Source organism: Phyllostomus discolor, chromosome 6 (genome assembly GCF_004126475.2).
Source record: "Phyllostomus discolor isolate MPI-MPIP mPhyDis1 chromosome 6, mPhyDis1.pri.v3, whole genome shotgun sequence".
NCBI lineage: Eukaryota > Metazoa > Chordata > Mammalia > Chiroptera > Phyllostomidae > Phyllostomus > Phyllostomus discolor.
The window spans coordinates 153613255-153630189 of NC_040908.2; the positions used below are offsets into that span (position 1 = coordinate 153613255).

Genomic DNA, 16935 nt, shown 5'->3' on the forward strand with positions numbered 1-16935 from the left:
CTGGAACGTCTCTTTCCATCAGTGCTGTTTCCCCCTTGTATTTGGACTCCTCTTTCACTTGCTAGGCCTGTTCCTGCTCATGTTTCCAGGCAGAGTCACAGTGCTCACCTTTTCTCTTCCACTAGCCCTGGCACCCCCCTCTCCCCAGCATTGGTTTTGCTGTTCTGTGAGACCCTCATCACTGGATTACCTTCCTGTCGCGGTTATGTGTCTTCCCTCTCTGCTTCGTTTCCCTTTCCTGTCCTGGTGCCTGTGCTCGATAGATTCTGGCCCTATCTCACTCCCGGCGATGCAGGGAGCAGCAGTTCCGCACCCAGCTGTGCGAGCCTTGGTCTGGTGACGGGCTTCACACAGCCTCAGTCACGGAGCCTCGGCCGCTCTCAGGCGCCTTGCACTCCCCTCTGCTGTCCTCTCTCCAGTAGAACGTGCAGCTCCTCGGTCTGGAGTACTTATTTCAGAGAACAGCCTTCTGCTTTTCTTAGAGGGAGCTTTCCCGAGAAGGCCAGGGTCGCCTTCCCACCGCTCTTTGGTCGGCGGAAGGGTCAGAGGTGAACGCTTTTGATTTATTCCTGCTACTGGAGGAGAAAGGTAGCAGGCCCAATTAAAATCAATCACTGAAACAACGTTATTTCAGACACTGTTTCTTATCTCCTGCCTGTAAAAATTATGAGTTTGCTTACAAAGTCACTGCCAAGGGTTGAGGCCTGGACCTTAGACTGTTTATGCAAGTTCATTATTGTTTTGATTTTCATTTTCCTGGGGGAAGTCACTGTAAACAGTTATGTTCTCGTAAGCACCCCTACAATAATAAACATAAACACAGCGTTGCAAGGAAGTAAATTCTGCGCTCACCCAGATGGGATCCCGTGCATCGGAAGTGAGGCATACGAACGGGTAGGTCTGCCCAGAACAGAGGTGAGGAAGTCAGGAAGCTCGGCGCTCTCCTGGTCTCGGCTCCCCCGTGCTCTTGTAGCTGCAAGCGAGGAAGTCATGTGACACACCCGTCAGCTGTGCAAGGTGAGCAACACCACCTGTCGGCTGCGTTGCGGGCGGTGCTGCGGAGCTTGGTGGCAGTGCTGGGCATGACAGGACTCGGGGCTCTCTGGGAGAAAGGGGCACTGTGAAGTACCAGGCGTTCGTGTCCTGAGTGTCCAGGAATTGTGATCTATCTTCCAAGACTCGAACCACAAGTCTCATTTGCAACACTGTTCTGGTCGAGCCAGAGCTCACTTCTCTGAGTAAATCTACTGGTGACTGTTCTGGAACAGGAATACGTCTCTGAAACACCGAAGGACGATAGGAAGGGTTGTGACTACTGGTTTGCACCTGGGGACCGATGAGCGAATTGGCATACGTTGTGACAGCGGTCAGAAACCACCGTCCCAGGTCTGGTTTGAAAGCCCGTTTCCCCACCCTATGTCAGAAACGGCGCACAGCATAAAGCAGATGTAAAGAGTTCTTGTATATGTGAATTTTAGTTCTTTCATGGGCCAGAATGGGCTCTTTTGCATTTTGCATGCCGACAATAAAAGCTAGCACTTACAGCGGTGCCCTCTGTGCCCGTCTCCAAGCGATCGCCACCTCCTGTGTTGGTCGAGGCTCACAACAGCCCTGTGTGGCGGGCGTGGCCATCACTCAGTCCCACAGAGGGATAAGGTGAGGTGCAGGGAGGTGAAACGACTGGCCTGAGGCCGCACAGCTGCCGAGGGACAGAGCCAGGCAGTGACCCCTGCAGTCTGGCCGAGGAGAGGTGTCTTTCTTTGACCAGAGTCACGTTCTGGTGCATCTCGACTGCACGGTTCAGTGCAGCGAATGCTGTTTTCCAGGAAGACAGTGGGGACTACACGTATGTGGAGCGAGTGAAGATACCCTTGGATCACGGGACCCTGTTAATCATGGAAGGAGCCACGCAAGCTGACTGGCAGGTGAGAACGTGCAAGTGATGTGGATCCGCTCTCGTGTGGAGGCAGCCTCCTGACTGACTGGCGATGATTCATTTCCGTAGTAAACATGGTGCAGAGCAAGTTGCTTTTATGAGGAGCGAGAGGCAGCAAAGTGGCATCACTGCTCAGGAGCACTGATACCACTGACGGTCAGGCTGGGCCTCTGCAGCAGCGGCGTCCCGTGGGACTTCCTGCAGCGATGGAGGCGTCCGATGTCTGTGCAGCCCGACATAGTGGCCACCTGCTGCACGTGGCGGTGGTCTGTCTGAATGTGGCCCGTTTGCCGAGGGACCGAGTCCAAACCCAGTAGCCTCCGAGCGCTGGTGACTGGCGTGTTGAGCTGCATGGCTCCGCAGCTCAGACCAGGCCATGGTAAAGGCTGTTCAGTTTTGGTTTTTGAATCCTGACCCAAGGACATTTTTCATTGCTTTTAGAGAGAGAGGAAGGGAGAGTGAGAGACATCAGTGTGAGAGGGAAGCACCGACTGGTTGCCTCCCGTTTGCACCCAGACCAGGGATCCGGAATCAAACCTGCAACCTAGCTAGGTCGGTGCCCTGGCCAGGAATCAAATCCACAGCCTTTGGTTATGGGACAAAGCTCCAACCAGCTGAGCCACACCAGCCAGGGCAAGGCTGGTCATTTTTAAGGTGTACAGATTACCGTGAGAACACGTAGCATGAGGGCAGAATCCCGTGTCTTTTGTTGGCATCTCATGGTGAGAGTGGGGGTGGGGTTTCTTTCAGAGAAGAAGAGAGAAGCCCTTTCTCCACGACTCTAAAGATCTTATTGCTGCTCATTTAAGTGAGGAGAAAATTGAAATGTGTGTGTGTACTCATAAATAAGCTTCAGATGGCTTTGAAATAAAAATGTGTGTGTATTTATGTCACGGTTATTTCTATTTCCATTTAGCACCGGGTGCCCAAAGAGTACCACTCCAGAGAGCCGAGAGTAAACCTGACCTTCCGGACGGTCTACGCAGACCCCGGAGGGGCGCACTGGTGACGGGAGCCTTTGAGAGAGAAGCCGCGCTGAGACCCAGCGAGCCGCGCACCAGGAGGACACTGCGCAGGGCTGGTCCAGCTGAGCCCCGGCCTGCTGTTTGGAAGACGAGGGTGGAACGTTCTCCCCAGATCAGAGCCCTATTCAGTGCCAGCCAGCAGTTCATGCTCCTAATACGTTTACTGCGGAAACAGTAATCCCTAATCACATATTTTGTTGAGGCAAATTGCTGTGGCTGTGCTCACAGATGACTCTGTCCATAAGCAGTTTCCCTCCTGCTGTCCCCTGCTTTGTTTGAAGACAAATGAATTGCCCTTGCCCCTGGTATAAATCCGCACGTGTCTGTGCCCCGTGACTCCGGCCGAGTGGAGATGTAAATATGCGTCAGGGGCCCTGGAGCCTTCCGTAGGCAGACAGCTGCTGAAACCCAAACAGAGGTGGTTTCACAGGGCTGTGCGGAGGGTGGCCTGGACTCCGTGACGCTTCAGCTCCGTGCTGTTGTAGCGGAAAGCTGCGTGTTCCGGAAGCACCGTGTTGAACTCTCCCCTTGCCGGTCAGCCTTCCCAGCACGCTCAGTCCGGGTGCGGGCCTGGGGATGAAGACGAAGGCCGTGTTCTCTGGGCCGGGCATCTCCCAGCCGCCACCTGGACCCACTTGTAATACAGGAGAGAACTGTCCCCTCAAAGGGAGGAATACTTGACTGATGTCCTAAGAAACTTAGGCTCAGAGCAGCAAATGCCCTGCTAGTGACAGCTGTCCCACATAGATTCACTTCCCCTGGGGAATTACTAGAGTCTCTCCGCCGAAGCCAGACCGAAGCCAGAGCAGTTCTTCAGGGGACAGACCCAGTTACCTAACGGTCCTCCTCGCGTCAGATGGCAGCAGCCCTGTGACTAAGGCCTGCTTCTGACTCAGCGTTCTCCCAGACACAAGCTCCCGAGATTCAGGGTTGCGTCCGTGACGTCACTGAGGTTCCCAAAACAGAACAGAGTGGCTGCCCCTCGTTGCATCAGCAGAGCACGTGTTGCCTTGACCTCTTGACTCCAGGGCGTTGCGACAGATGGGTTCCGGCCCCAGATAAGGAAAACCTGTGAGAAAGAAAATGGATGAAACTAGGGCAAGAAGTTAAGTTTCCCTTGCTGCCCGTGGGGGAGCTTACAGAGCCTTCTTGCTTTTGATCTCGTGTCCATCCTGTGCTGCAAGATTGACGACCCTGTGATCATGGCCGCGTGCCAAAGGCTAGGCAGGCTCTTCCCCAGGACTCGGATGTAGCGCCATGCCTGGCCTGGCTCTGTTCTCTGACAGGCTCTCCCATGAGGCCGCTGGCTGCTCACACTGGAGTCCCTCCACCTTTTCTTCTTCCTTTTTGAAGTGTTGTTGTTGCATGTGTACAGCCCCTTTCTCTAAGAAATCCTAAATGGTTTATAGGACTTGAGCATCATACCAAGACTTCCTCTGAGGGAGGTACAAATCACCAGAAAAATAAAACCTCCTTTTACTGCCTAGCCTTTCTATTAAAACATACAAAACCTGGCCAGCGAGGCACAGCCAGTTTTGGTTACGAGTTGCATACACGGTACTGGGAAATTCCTCTTCCATTCCCAGCCACGAAAGAACCGGCAGATGGCTCCTAGTCTTACAGCAGCCGTCCTAATGCAGGGTCCCGACCTCCCCTGCGTCAGCTGCAGATTCTCGCCCTGCATCCGTCAGGGCAGCGGATTCCTGCTCGACAGCACACAGCCTGGGCCGCCACCTGGGTTTCTTCATCCGAGAGAGCAGCCCTGGGTTCCGTTTCTTGCTGCCAAGTGCTGGAGCGGCCATTTTTCACCGCTAAAATGACGTCCCTCCTGAAAAGTGAAGTGGGTCGTGACCGCAGGAGTGGTACAGGGTGCAGGACTAGACGGGAGTTGCGGGCTCCAGCGAAGGGCAGCCGCTCTCAGGGACCGTGAGACACCCCGCCGCCCCCCGCTGCTGTGTCTCATCTGCGGTGATCTCCGCTTAGGAATGAGCATGAAGCTGTTTTCACTGCCATGACCTGTAAAGCAGAGGAAGCAAATACAATGACTGTAGCTTGAGGAAAAAATGTTTTGTTTTTCAGCTGCCCTTTTCTTTTTTTTTTTTTGAGCTTTAATAACCTGCCACACAGTGTCCTAGGAGCTTTTCATGCCTAGTCCCTAATCTCCTCCACAGCCCTGCAAGAAAGATGCAGTTTCCATTGTAGAGACCAGGCCCCTGAAGTCTCCCAGCGCTTCAGAAACTTGACAGGACTTGTGCCGGAATTCAAACGACAGGCTAAACCTTAAACTGCTTCTTGCCTGAATTTAGGCAGAGTGGTCTACTCAGCCTCCCTGGGACCCCGAGCCTCGGGGTTTGCTTTTGCAAAGCCGGTGAGCCTGCCACGCACCCAGTGCCTGCCGGCAGGGCTGGCTGCCCAGCCGCGGTGTCTGCTTCCCGGCTTTCCCGTGCATCAGGGCAGGCACCTCACCTCCTGTCTCCTGTCCAATTTAGCACCTCCCAGGCGGGAACCCTGCTGCCAGATGGGTCGTGTTACCTGGGAAGCTCACGATGGCGGGGCAGGGGGCAGGGTATGGCAGGGACAGTATCTAGTTCCTGGCAGCTTAGATAAGCTCTTACTCAACCTTCCTGGCAAATGACTTAAGAGTGCTTCCTGATCATGTCTAAGAAACTCAGAGGCGGATCAGTGGTCCCCTCCTCCCTTCATTCTTACCTGTGAGTACATTTGGGGACTGAATGGGGTCCACAGTGGGCATCAGGTTTCACAACACTTCACAGCACCCATCAGCAGACCGCCTGAGAGAGTGGCTCTGGTTGTACACAGGCGCATGCCTGGGCGCAGGTCGGAACAGTCATACGGGATGCCAGGTTTTGTCCCCGTACAGAGGCATGGAGATCCGGGCCCACACTGTCAGCTGGACTACACACTCAGGTGGCATTGGCGGCTCCTGACAAGTGTCAGTCACAGCTCACAAACCTGCCATTTCCTGGTGGCACTCACTCCCCGCTGCCCCCATGGCCAAAGTGACCCTGCCCTGGTGCATGGCAGGTCTGCCTGGACCTGGTCTGGGAGTGGCACCTTCTCTCGAGTTGTGTTGTGGCAACCCCAAGAGTTAAGTGGGTGCCGAGTGGGCAGAATGCCCCAGTGGGAGGGCTCAGAGCCAGCCCTGGCCCTGGGGGCGTGTTTCTTTCTTCCTTGAGTTCTGGCAGCTTTTCCTTGGAGGCAGAGTAACCGAGACCCACTTTGCCTTTTCTGGTCATAAACACTTGTAGTGTTGAATCTGAATTCTTGATCATTTTTCTTAACAATGCCTTTGAAAAAGCCGAATGTTTCCATAGTGATGCATTCTGTTTGTTTAAGTCTTTCCTTATACATGGTTCCACCCACACGCTCTGCTCCGGGGCCCAGTCTGCAGTGGTCCTCTTCCCTCTACCCACCCCCCTTCTCTCTGGAAGGAGCCCCCCGCCCCCCCACGAGGCCCCTGTCAGTTTTGTGCTGCTGGAGTCCAGTCTCGGGTCAGATGCTTCTGTGTCTGGGGCTCCACGGGGAGGTGACGTGGTGTTTGTTTATTAGGGCGGCACACAGACTAACGGTGCTTTTCCAGCTGGTGCTTCCTACTGCTGTGCTGAGTTACAGGCGCTGGGCTGGGCTGCTTTTCCGAGTCGAAGCCGGGCACGGGGCCTGCACCCAAGAGCAGTGCAGGAAAACAGGGTAAATCAGGCAGCGCCTTTGCAGCCAGCATTACCTAAAAGATTATTTTGTCAAATGAGCAAACCGGGAGCTGACCAAAGTATGTGGGACAGCATTGTCATTATACCTATTTCTGTGCTATTACCACCCCCCCCATGGTAATGTGACATCACACTCACCGGACTCCAGGGAAAGTCCCCACTCTCATGCGGCCTCCGGGAGCGTGGGCCTACTCCGGCAGGATCCCGGCCTCTGGCCCAGCTAGCTTTAACTCTGGATGCAGGTTCTGAGTTTCGGAAAGGCAAGGACAGGTAAAAACCAGGAAGGAGCATAGAGTTTGCTCTTTGGACCTGTTCCATCTGTAGTCTGATCTGTTCCTACAGGTGGCCCTGTGAGGGTTAGGGTTGTGTTGTGTTATGTTTTTTAGCAGACAACACTGAGCATCCTCCTAGAGGCTTGGTTGGGTCCTGAGACCAGTCGCCCTTGGCGGGGCTGGGAGAAACCTGCGTGGTTCCTTGTCAGCAAGCAGTCCCTGGTCTCCGGGCCTCCTCTGGCCTGGGCCCCAGGCAGCGGGGGCAGCACCAGCCGGAGTCCTCTGGGGCTGCAAAGACTGTGTTTCCTCGGCTCCTTTGCTGAGAAGCAGTGGTAGAGACTCCGGCCCTTGTCAGGAGCCTGGAAGCATCTCTCCGTGGGGAGAAAGGCTGGAGGAAGGGGTGGGCAGGCACCGGCTACAGAGGGCGGAGGGCGGAGGGCCGTGGGAGTGGACTGCAGTTATCCGCCCCCTGCAGGGGGAGAGTGGGTGAGCATGCGGAGTCAGGCACCTGCCACGCAGAGCCTGTGACAATCCAGATGCCTCGCCGCTGGGTACGGCCAAAGCCTTTCCTGCCTCAGTCAGTGGCGGAGACGGCAGCACCGCCTGTTGGGTCCTCCCAAGAGGCTGAAACCAGAAGCCGCTCCCCACGCCTTCTGGCGAGACCATCTAAGACAGGAATCTACACACCCCAAAAGCCACTCTGTTGGGGGCTGCATCCTCCCTTCCTAAAGAATCATGGTGGGGTGGGTGGATGAAGGATGTAACGGGGGGGGGTCCCCAAACTCTGGCCCAGGGGTATCCAGGCTGCAGGGACCACCCAGGCAGGAGAGTCGGGGAGAGGAGGGGAGCCCCAGGGAAGTGTCCCCCTCGTACCCTCATTGATGAAACTTTTCTGGAATGTTTCCTCCAAAAACGTATCAAGGGATTGGCCACCCATTTCTTCCCCACATCTCCACCCCTGTCCCCCCGCACACGCACACACACTTTGGGCTTCAGCTTCTGTTCACCCGGCGTGAGGGAGAGAGGAGGACAGCCAGCCTGGAGGTGGAAATCAGGTGGGGTCTGAACGGGCGGCTCCCCTCCCCGGGTCCCCCCTCCCCCAGGCTCCCCTGTGCTGGGAGGGGTGGGCTGGAGACAACACGCCTTGCCCTGTGTCACCCCAAAGTCCCATCAGGGCATGGGTTAGGGACTACCCTCCCCATTGGACAGATGAGAAAGCTGAGGCCTGAGAGTTAAGGCCTCACCTGGGGGGCACCCGGGGCATGAAGACCCAAATCAGGTGCCAGCCCCGTGTGCTTCCCACCCCGCTGAGGTTCTGCGACCTCCTCTGGGGTCCCCAGCTAAAAGCAGAACCTGGTGACCAGAGAGGACACGGGCACAGATGGCCCCGGAAGGTCACAGTGCTCACTGGGGCCGCCCTCTGCGGGATGGTGTTGACGGTCTCCCGCCAGCTCCATGTGCGGCAGAGACCCCGGCGGCAGCCTCCTGCCCGAACAGTGTAGGCCGGGCTCTGCACCGGCAGACAAGGGGGGCTGGCCGGACAACTCGGACAGCTTCATGCAAGCCTGGCCCAGACTTACCTTTGCCCTGGGGGTGGCAGTGGAGGGTCAGGCCTCTCTTAGGGTCAGAGTGCTGCCTGCATGGGTGAAATTAGGGAGCAGCTACAACACCCCCATCCCTGCCCAGCTTCCGCTTCTGTCAGAATTACTGCCAGAGTCCGTGTGCAGAGAGCCTCAGCTTGAGTCAGGCAGACGTGGGCTCCACTCCAACTCTGCCCTTCCTCGCTGAGCCTCCTGGGCCAGCCAGTCATCCCCCAAGCCTCAGTCTTCTCCGCTGTGAAGTGGACACAGAAGCAGCCACCTCTCTGAGGTCTTGCGAGGGTCGAGAGCATGACTGTAATGTGCCTGATGGTGATGCACTCAGTAATATAGTTGTTTGAAGTAGGATGCTCCACGTGCCCTGCTACCCCCAACCCTAATGCTCGTGTCGGGTGGGTGATCCCTCCGTGGCTGACCGATGGACCTGTGACCCTGCCCTTCACCTTGGCAGGCTCCCCTGGTGCCCATATCTCTGTGGCGTTTGGCAAGCATAGGCCTAGAGGCTTTGGGCAGAATGAAAATTGTTCCCGAGTGAGGCTGATCACATTAAGGTCCAGCCGCACTTAAGCGTCCCCTGGGAAGGTCTCTAGAACAAGCCGAAGAGAGCTCCCAGATGCCAAAGTGGCCTCACATCGAGGCTCGGCTCTCTCTCGGCAGCCCCGCCACATGCTCCCCAGGTAATTGGTCTCCTAATGCACCGCCCTGGCCTGATGCTGCTTGCTCTCCCGCCTGGGTCAGCTCCTGACGTGTCCGGGCCAGCGGGTCACCAGCCAGGCCCAGACGCCTCCCTCCTGCCGGTCACATTGTTCTCTTGTCTTTGCAGGCCTTTTCGAAACTCTGTGCAGAACGCCTCAGCCTGAAAGATTAAACAAGATTGCTGGGCTGGAGTTCTGCTCGAGACCAGGGCTTTTGTGTCCCCGCACCCTGCATTAGATGCAGTGGGGGACGTTTGAAAGGAAGACACGGTCCCCGCGTTCCCAGGTGGGAGTAAACCTGTGTGGCTTTTATTCTTCTTTCTCAAGATTCGTTTTTATTCCGAGCCACAAAAGGAGTGAGTTGTGTGTCCTTCGCAAGAAGTTAAAAAGAGAGAGAAAAAGAAAACAAAGTTGTCTGTAACTTTACAACCCAGAGACGACAAGTCTTCCCCTTTTGCAGGTATTTCCTTCTGAATAAACATCTGTCCATTTGAAAGGAAGCAACCTCACACCGTGCCCATCCTCTTGTGGACTCTGCCTCTGCATACTTTGTGCATCGGTGCCCAAACCGATGCACGAAGTATGCAGCGACTGCGAGGTGCAAAGTATGCACCGACATCACTCACTGTGCCGCAACGTGGTTCGCAGCGGCTGCGCGGTGCTGTCTGTGTCGTTATGTAACCACTTGGGTCCCCTGGTGTTGGAGCTTTCGACCGTTGTTGATGTTGGTGGTGTTTTTGTTATCAGTGACTGTTCTGTTGATTTTGGAAATCATGAGAGTGGATGGTGGGAGGCAGGGTGGTGGTATCGCCAAGAGCCCAGGATTCGGCCTCATTCAGACCTCAGTTTAAATAGCAAAAAGAAGTAACAGCCCTGCCATCAAGGCCCAGTCGGTTGGGTGTCATCCTGCAAAGCAAGAGGCCGCCCGTTCCACTGGTTCCGTTCAGGGCACAGGCCTGGGTTTCGGGATCGGTCCCAGGCCAGGGCGCGTGCAGGGGGCAGCTGACCGACGTTTCTCAGCACCGATGTTTCTCTCCTCTCTTTCTCCCTCCCTTCTCCTCTCTCTAAAATAAACAGATAAATAAATATCTTTTTTAAAAAAGAAGTAACTTTTTAATAGAGTCTGAACATGGGGACAGGCACCGTGTTAAGTGCTTTATATGTATTATTCATCCGCACAGCGGTCCGAGGACGAGGCACTGCCTGCGTCCCTGCTCTACAGCTGAACGCACGGCGCACGGCCCCTCCACCTCGGCGGCCGGCCTGCACCTAAGCCTCTTGTGCGTCTGTTGTTTTTTCTTAGAGCGTGTTTCTAAAAGCAGGGTCCTGGCCCAGATTCAGAAGGCTACGCATATTATTTAAGGCCTTGAATTTGTCATGTAGATGGCTTTCCAGTAAGGTTGTGCCAACTTTTTTCTCCTGCCCCGTGTTTGAGCGCATCTGGAAATCTCATGCTGTGATTTGGGTGCCGGTAACGCGGCGGCCCCGCCCCCAGTGTTCTGCAGAGCCCCCTCTCCCGGAAGGAGGAGCTGCCCCTCCCGTGCCCTGCACAGAGTGAGCCAGCACTCGGTACATCTCAGCCAGCATTAGCCTTGTTGTTACATTTTGTGTCATTTGTTAAGAAAACGAGACACACATTTGAAAAACCTCAATGACAAAGTGAATGTGAAATGAAAGGTCCAGACAATGAATGCTACAGGAGTTGGAGGAACATGAGATGGAATTTAGGGTGGGAAGTCAGGGAGGGCTGCATGGTGGAGGAGACACTTGGGGAATGGGGAGGAGGACCTTGCATAGTGACATCAGGAAGGCTTATGAACAGTAGGGGCCCCCGGTGGCTTGAGTCCAGGGCTTGTGTGGGGGGTGGAGCTGGAGGAGAGACAGTGAGAGAGGAAGTCGGGCCCACGTCAGGCCCTGGGGACATCTCAGGCAGAGGGCTCTGGTGGGGGGGGGGGCACTGAGAGGCCAGGGGGCGACTTTTAGGAAAATTCACTCATTAGGAGGGAGGGAGTGGATGGGAGTGGCGGTGAGGAGACCTGTGGGGACCACGACAGGAGCCCAGGCAGAGGTACCTGTGCACGTGGCCCGGGTGTCCTGGTGCTGGCAACACCCCTCCTCCCCACAAGGGCTGAAGCAGAAGAAAAACAAACACCGGACTCAGCTGCGAGGTCAAAATACCAGTGTTATTACTGGCAAAGGTGGACCAGGGACCTTGGCTTATGTCCAGGACCGCAGTCAGACTTCTTGGTCCTCGCTCACCACACGCAGGCCGTGGGACACCGTGTTCAAGGAAACGGCCTGGCCGGCCGGCTCTGCCAGCTGCCAGGAGCATCGCCACAACCCACCGAGCCTGCCGGTGGGGAGCGGGGGACCCTGACCTTGGCCCCAGTTTTTCCATCTTCGAAATACAGGGGTTAAACCAACTTAATGGGTTTTGTAGCTTTCTTGACCACAACCCAGAGTAAAAAAATAAATAAAAGAAAAAAAGAAAAAAGTTTGCACACATACATTGAACTAAAACTAGAGCTCCATGAGACAATACTTTATCCCCTGTGTTTGCTCTGATATTTTCGGTTTTGTTGGACATCATTTAAAAATGCCACTCACGGTCCCCTAACCGACTGAAGGGCCCACTGATGAGCCCCACCCCCTGGTCTGAAAACTGCCCCAGCTCATCTGGAAGCTTCCTTCCTGCTCTGGCAGCCAGCAGTTCTGCTCCAGTTCCTCTGGCCTCATGACCCCCATCAGCCAAGCCTCCGTGGTCTTGTGCTTTGTATCTGCAAGCGGTGGTCTCCCATCCCAGACACGGGGACTCCTGGCTGGAGGTGTGGTCGGGCGGCTGGAGTGTGCTGCTCCAGCCCCAGGTCAGCTCGGGCGTGAGGCCCTGGCTCTCGCCCTGTCCGGGCACTGCCTGCAGCTGCTGGAGGGCTGGGGCGTCTCCTGCTGCCTCCTCGGGAAGAGGCACGGGTTTGGGTGTCATCCGCACTCCCCGTCCCACCGCACCCTGACTGTCGTGTGGGCCGGGACACCGGTCTTCTGTCTGGAAAAGTTGTTGGGAAGGGGAGCCTGGCTCCCCGTTAGAAGTCCAGGTTCTGCGCCCTGTCCATCCTCCCACGGAACCCCTCCCTGGGCAGCCCCAGGGGGCACCACTGTGGGAGCTGCCGATGGATGAGATGAGCTTTGGCGACCGATGGGCCTGGGTCAAATCCCAGCTCCCTCTCTGCCTGGCTGTGTGGTGCTGGGGAAGTTCCCTAACATCTCTGAGCCTACCGCCTCAACGAAAGCTCGATGATAATGCCTGTCTCAGAGGATAAACCTACAGGTGTGATGGATGATAGGTACAAAGTGCCGTGTGTCAGTGACCAGCGTGACAGGTGCTCCAGATAAACTCATCCGCCGTTAAATCCTGTCTTGCGGTTGTGCCTGTGAGGGAACAGCTGGGGAGATGGCAGTGATTGCCTGGCAACATCAGAGAGAGGCCGCCTTGGTGGGGTGGGGGGGCTGGGAATAACCCCACCCCCAACATGTCCAAAATGGGCAGAGAGACTTGGGCACAGCAGGTCCCTGGTGTCCAGTGGGCAGCCTGAGGCCACATCCGAGATGGAAGAGAGGCAGGTCTCGGGGAGAAGGGACTCTCTGGGCCCCCAAAATGGGCCAGTGGCCATTTCCAAGGCAGACGGGATGCCCTGTCTTGAGGTAAGGCTCAGAACGTGTTATATGACACGGCATCTTTTAACCCCGAGTTCTCGGAATCCAGCTAAAAATTCACCCTCCTGCAGGGTTTTGCTTCAGAACGTTCTTGTGAGTCATCCCGTTTGGTCCTTATAAGCACCAGCCCGAGAGGAGGGTGGGGCAGGCACACAGCCTCCACGATCACAGGGTAGTGAGAAGAACTTCCTAGCCAACACCAGAACCAGGGCACTCGAGCAGGGATGCTGTTCGTTTATTCTCACGTTGCTGCCCATCACCAGGGCTGCACCAAAGTCACCTCTGCATCTGTCTTCAGAGCCCACCGCACTTTCTTTTTGGTTCTCCCTCCCTGCACCGTGGTGGTGTGTAACTGAAAGGTGGAGCTGAACCAAGCCAGAGCCAGGCTCGAGGGCTCCTCGGCCTTCAGGGACTGCTGTTCGGGGGGCAGCTGCTTCCCAGAACTCGGAACTCGATTTCTCTGGGGGGTTCCTGTGCACCCTAGCTCTCCATTGCTATGGAAACGGGGGCTTTGACGGCCACAGTGACTTGCCCAAGGCCACACAGCTCCAGTAGCGCAGGCTGGGCGGCCTTCTGCCAGGCTCCCTTCTGGACCTGGAACTTGACAAGCCTTTGACCTTGCCAGCTCCAGCTGCCTTCTGCTCTGTCCTGCCAATAACCAGGAGCCTCTTCTTCCAAGGCAGAGGCTGATGCTTTACATGGGGACTTAAGTAAGTCCCTGGGGCTTGTTCATGGGACACACGGAGCTGTCTCGTGGTTCCGTAGTGGCAGTGAAACGTCTCAGGGTCCGAAGCTGCAGGTTCTGGCCGGGGCATGTCTCTGGGCCTCAGTGTCCCTGTCCAGCTATTCGGGGTAGTGCCAGATGGACTCCTTCCACGGAGCCTGCCCTCCCTGAGCACAGTGACTGGGGTAGGGTCCAGGACTGGGTTCCATCCTTACTCTGCCCGCTGCCTGGCTGCTTGCTGTGTGACCTTGATCTAGTTCCCTCCCCTCTCTGGGCCTTTCTGTCCTCATCTTGACAGACAACAGAGATATTCCAGCTTTGCCGAAGTCGCAGAGGGGAAAGTACGTTGCAAAGCTCTAGGGCCACAGGTTGTGCAGGATCTTATCCTTGTCCTTCGTGATTCTCAGGCCCGTATCCCGGGACAGGGGCCCTCGGGCCTGGGAGAAAGCGTGCAGGAAGGACCGAGCCACAGAGCCCGGGCTGCCAGAGCTGCGCCAGGAAGCAGGCCTCGGCTGGGAGGTGCGCTGCCACCATTCCCGTGGGCGTCGCCAGGCCCACGAGACAGGCATGATGCTTAGGAGGTTTCCCTGGGCTCTGGCTGCCTCGGTGTCCTTAAGAATCTCCCTGCTGCCACTCCAGCCTGGTGTCCCCGGCGGGGGCTCATCCTGGGAGTGGGGGTGCCAGGGTGCCCCCGCCCCCCGTGGAACCAGCCCTGCCAGCCAGCAGCTGGTGTCCCGTTACAGGGCCTACAGTGAGGCCCAGATTAGCCAGTGAGCTCATCGTGGCATGAATGGGGCCATCAGGGCGGGGCCAACAAAGACAGCCCAATTCGGGGCTCTCACTGGGGTTCTCCCTGGTCCTCTCCCTCCCTCTGTCTCCCCCTCTGTCTCCGAGGCTTTGACTCTGTTCCTCTGTCTCTCTCCCTCCTGTGCACACACTGACACCCCCTCTTGGAGCTTGCTGGAGATTGTCATGGCAACCCTCCAGCAAAATTATCAAAACACTTTTGCTCACAGCCGTACCAGACGAAGTGCTAATTCTGAGCGAGGCAGCAGCAGTTGGTAGGATGCTGAAGTCACCGGCTTTGTGTGGCGGGCCCGCTGGGGTGGGGAGCAGGCTCTGGCGGGAGGTGAGCCCGGGTCAGGAGGCAGGACCCCCAGAAAGGCCCAGTCCCTTGCCCGCTGTGGACACTGTTTGTTGCCCATGTTCCCCAGCCCTCCTGCCCCGCTCCCATTCTCATCCCACCCCCCACGCACCTGAAGGTGCGCACGCACAGCGGCTGGGCCACACCCGCCCGGAGTGCATGTTGACTCGGACCCCAGCATCAAAACAACCTCCGCCTTGTCAGCACTTGGAGGCCTGGGCTGCCCTCTGGAGAGACTTCCAAGCGAGTGTGAGGGGACAGCCAGCTGACCACGGCGTCCAGCAGCAGTAGGTCTGTGCCAGGGTGGCAGAGCAGCCCCAGGAAGGGGCCTCGCCCTCTCTCCTCTCCTCATCCTCCTCCCCACTCCCGCTCCCCCCCTCCCCCCTCCCCCCAGGAAGCAGGGCAGCGCTGGTGAGCGGAACTGCCTGGCTGATGCTTCCCACCTGGCTCTGCGGCCCGGGTGGCTCCCTGCCCGTCTGCGTGCCGGGACGGACGGGGCATCCCTGCTCCTGCCGACCTAGCCAGGGCTCGGCAGGCTCCCTTGGAAACAAAGCCCTGCTCATAGCTGAAGAAGTGGGGTTGCTTTTTTAAAAACGTTTGCTCTGCCCAAAAGCCAGAGTGTGGGCGGGAACACGGTGGAGGAGGTAGCGGCACAAGCCCCTCCCCGGTCTGCTGCCACCTTCCTGCCCCATCTGCTCCCCCAGCGGCCCCTCCATGGAGCCGAGGAGCCGAGCCTCCCCCGCAGCCCCAGCGCCGGCTGCCTGCCACTCTCGGGCCCCAGAGGAAGTGTCTGCTTCCTGTGCATGGGTCCCCTCATCCCCGCACCCTCCTGAGGATTCTAGAACATTGGAGTTGGAGAGGCCCCCGGTAGATCAGGGCCTGGCTTCCTTACTTCACAGGTGGGGAAACTGAGGCTAAGCGCTGGGAAGCAACTGGTCCAAGGCCATAGAGTGTGGGGGTGGTGGAGCCTGGGTGCCTGACTTCTGTCCAGTCCAGTGCTGCTCCCGTCACTTCTGAGGGGCAGAGAGGTGGGTGGTGCAAGTGCTGAGCTCTGATTTCAGAGTGTCAGGCAGACCTGCCCGAGAGCCCCAGCTTCAGCACCTGGCCCCGAGGTGAGCCGGATAAGCCCCGAGGCACCCCAAGTCCACACGTCTAAGATAGGGGTGATACTACGGTCCACCTCACAGGATGCCTCGAGGGCAATTTAGGTGAGACGTGTGCCATGCACATAGTAGGTGTTCATCAGGTGACATTTCTGTGTCCCCCCTCTCTAGTCCCAGGGATACAGGCCTGCTGAGAACAGGGACTGTCCTGCACCCCCTTTAGTAGCCACCTTCTGCCCTGGGATGGCCAAGAGAGGCCACTTGGCCTGTCCTGGGAAACCCCACATCTCCCCTGTGAACTCCTCAAGGCCGGAGGTGAACAGGAACCAGGCCCGATGCCTGGGTGGGCCCCAGAGCCCCGCCCCCCCTTCCAGATCTGCCCATCCCTGATCACCTGTGTGGTTCTCGCCGGCTCCCTCACCCCATGAACCCCACAGAGGGTAAGGACTTGGTCCTTCAGCCTTTGGTGCATGTGTTGTGTGTGGGGGGTGTCTATTGAAAGAGGCTGCTACCCCCATAGCCCCCTCTTCGGGCACTGGCCGTGGCGCCCCGCAGTGGATCCCCTGAAACTCTGTGCCTGGAGACGCCGCTCTGCCTGGCTCCCTCTCATGCGTTGTGAGCGAGGAGAGAGGATAAGCTGCCCGACCCCCAAACGCCCTCTGCAGTAGGAGCTTCTCAGCACCTTTCCCCGACATCTTCTCAGCCATGCTGGGCGCTCGATAGGCCTGGGCACGAGACGACGATGACGAAAGGAACACACATTTCACGCTAAAGACGGGCCAGGCACCGTGCTAGGTGCTCCCCTCGCAGCGATCACTGACCCCCGGGGCCCTGCCTTGTGCTCCGAGGTGGAGACTGAGTCTCAGGCGGTGTGGCCTGCCCACAGTCGCAGGGTGGGCCTGCGGCAGAGCGGGGTTACGGTCTGGGTCTGTGTTCTCCTAACCTGACAGCAGCCCGAGGCCGACTCCTTCCAGGGGGCGCAAACCGTGTGGAAGCCTGCCC

General features: G+C 57.3%; 1 protein-coding gene across 5 annotated transcripts in view; it reads left to right on the plus strand.

Annotated features, from left to right (window-relative positions):
- Nucleotides 1-4447, plus strand: part of ALKBH3 (alkB homolog 3, alpha-ketoglutarate dependent dioxygenase) — a 32518-nt gene extending 28071 nt beyond the window's left edge. For 4 of the 5 annotated variants that reach the window (XM_036029267.1, XM_028516475.2, XM_036029268.1 and 1 more), the window contains exons 9-10: nucleotides 1827-1925; nucleotides 2853-4445. In XM_036029267.1, coding sequence (XP_035885160.1) covers nucleotides 1827-1925; nucleotides 2853-2945 — 192 coding nt within the window. In that variant the 3' untranslated portion in view covers nucleotides 2946-4445. Of the gene's footprint in view, nucleotides 1-1826; nucleotides 1926-2852 lie in introns of all 5 variants that reach the window. The other variant, XM_036029269.1, reaches the window with a different exon arrangement.
- Nucleotides 4448-16935: the final 12488 nt, after the last annotated feature.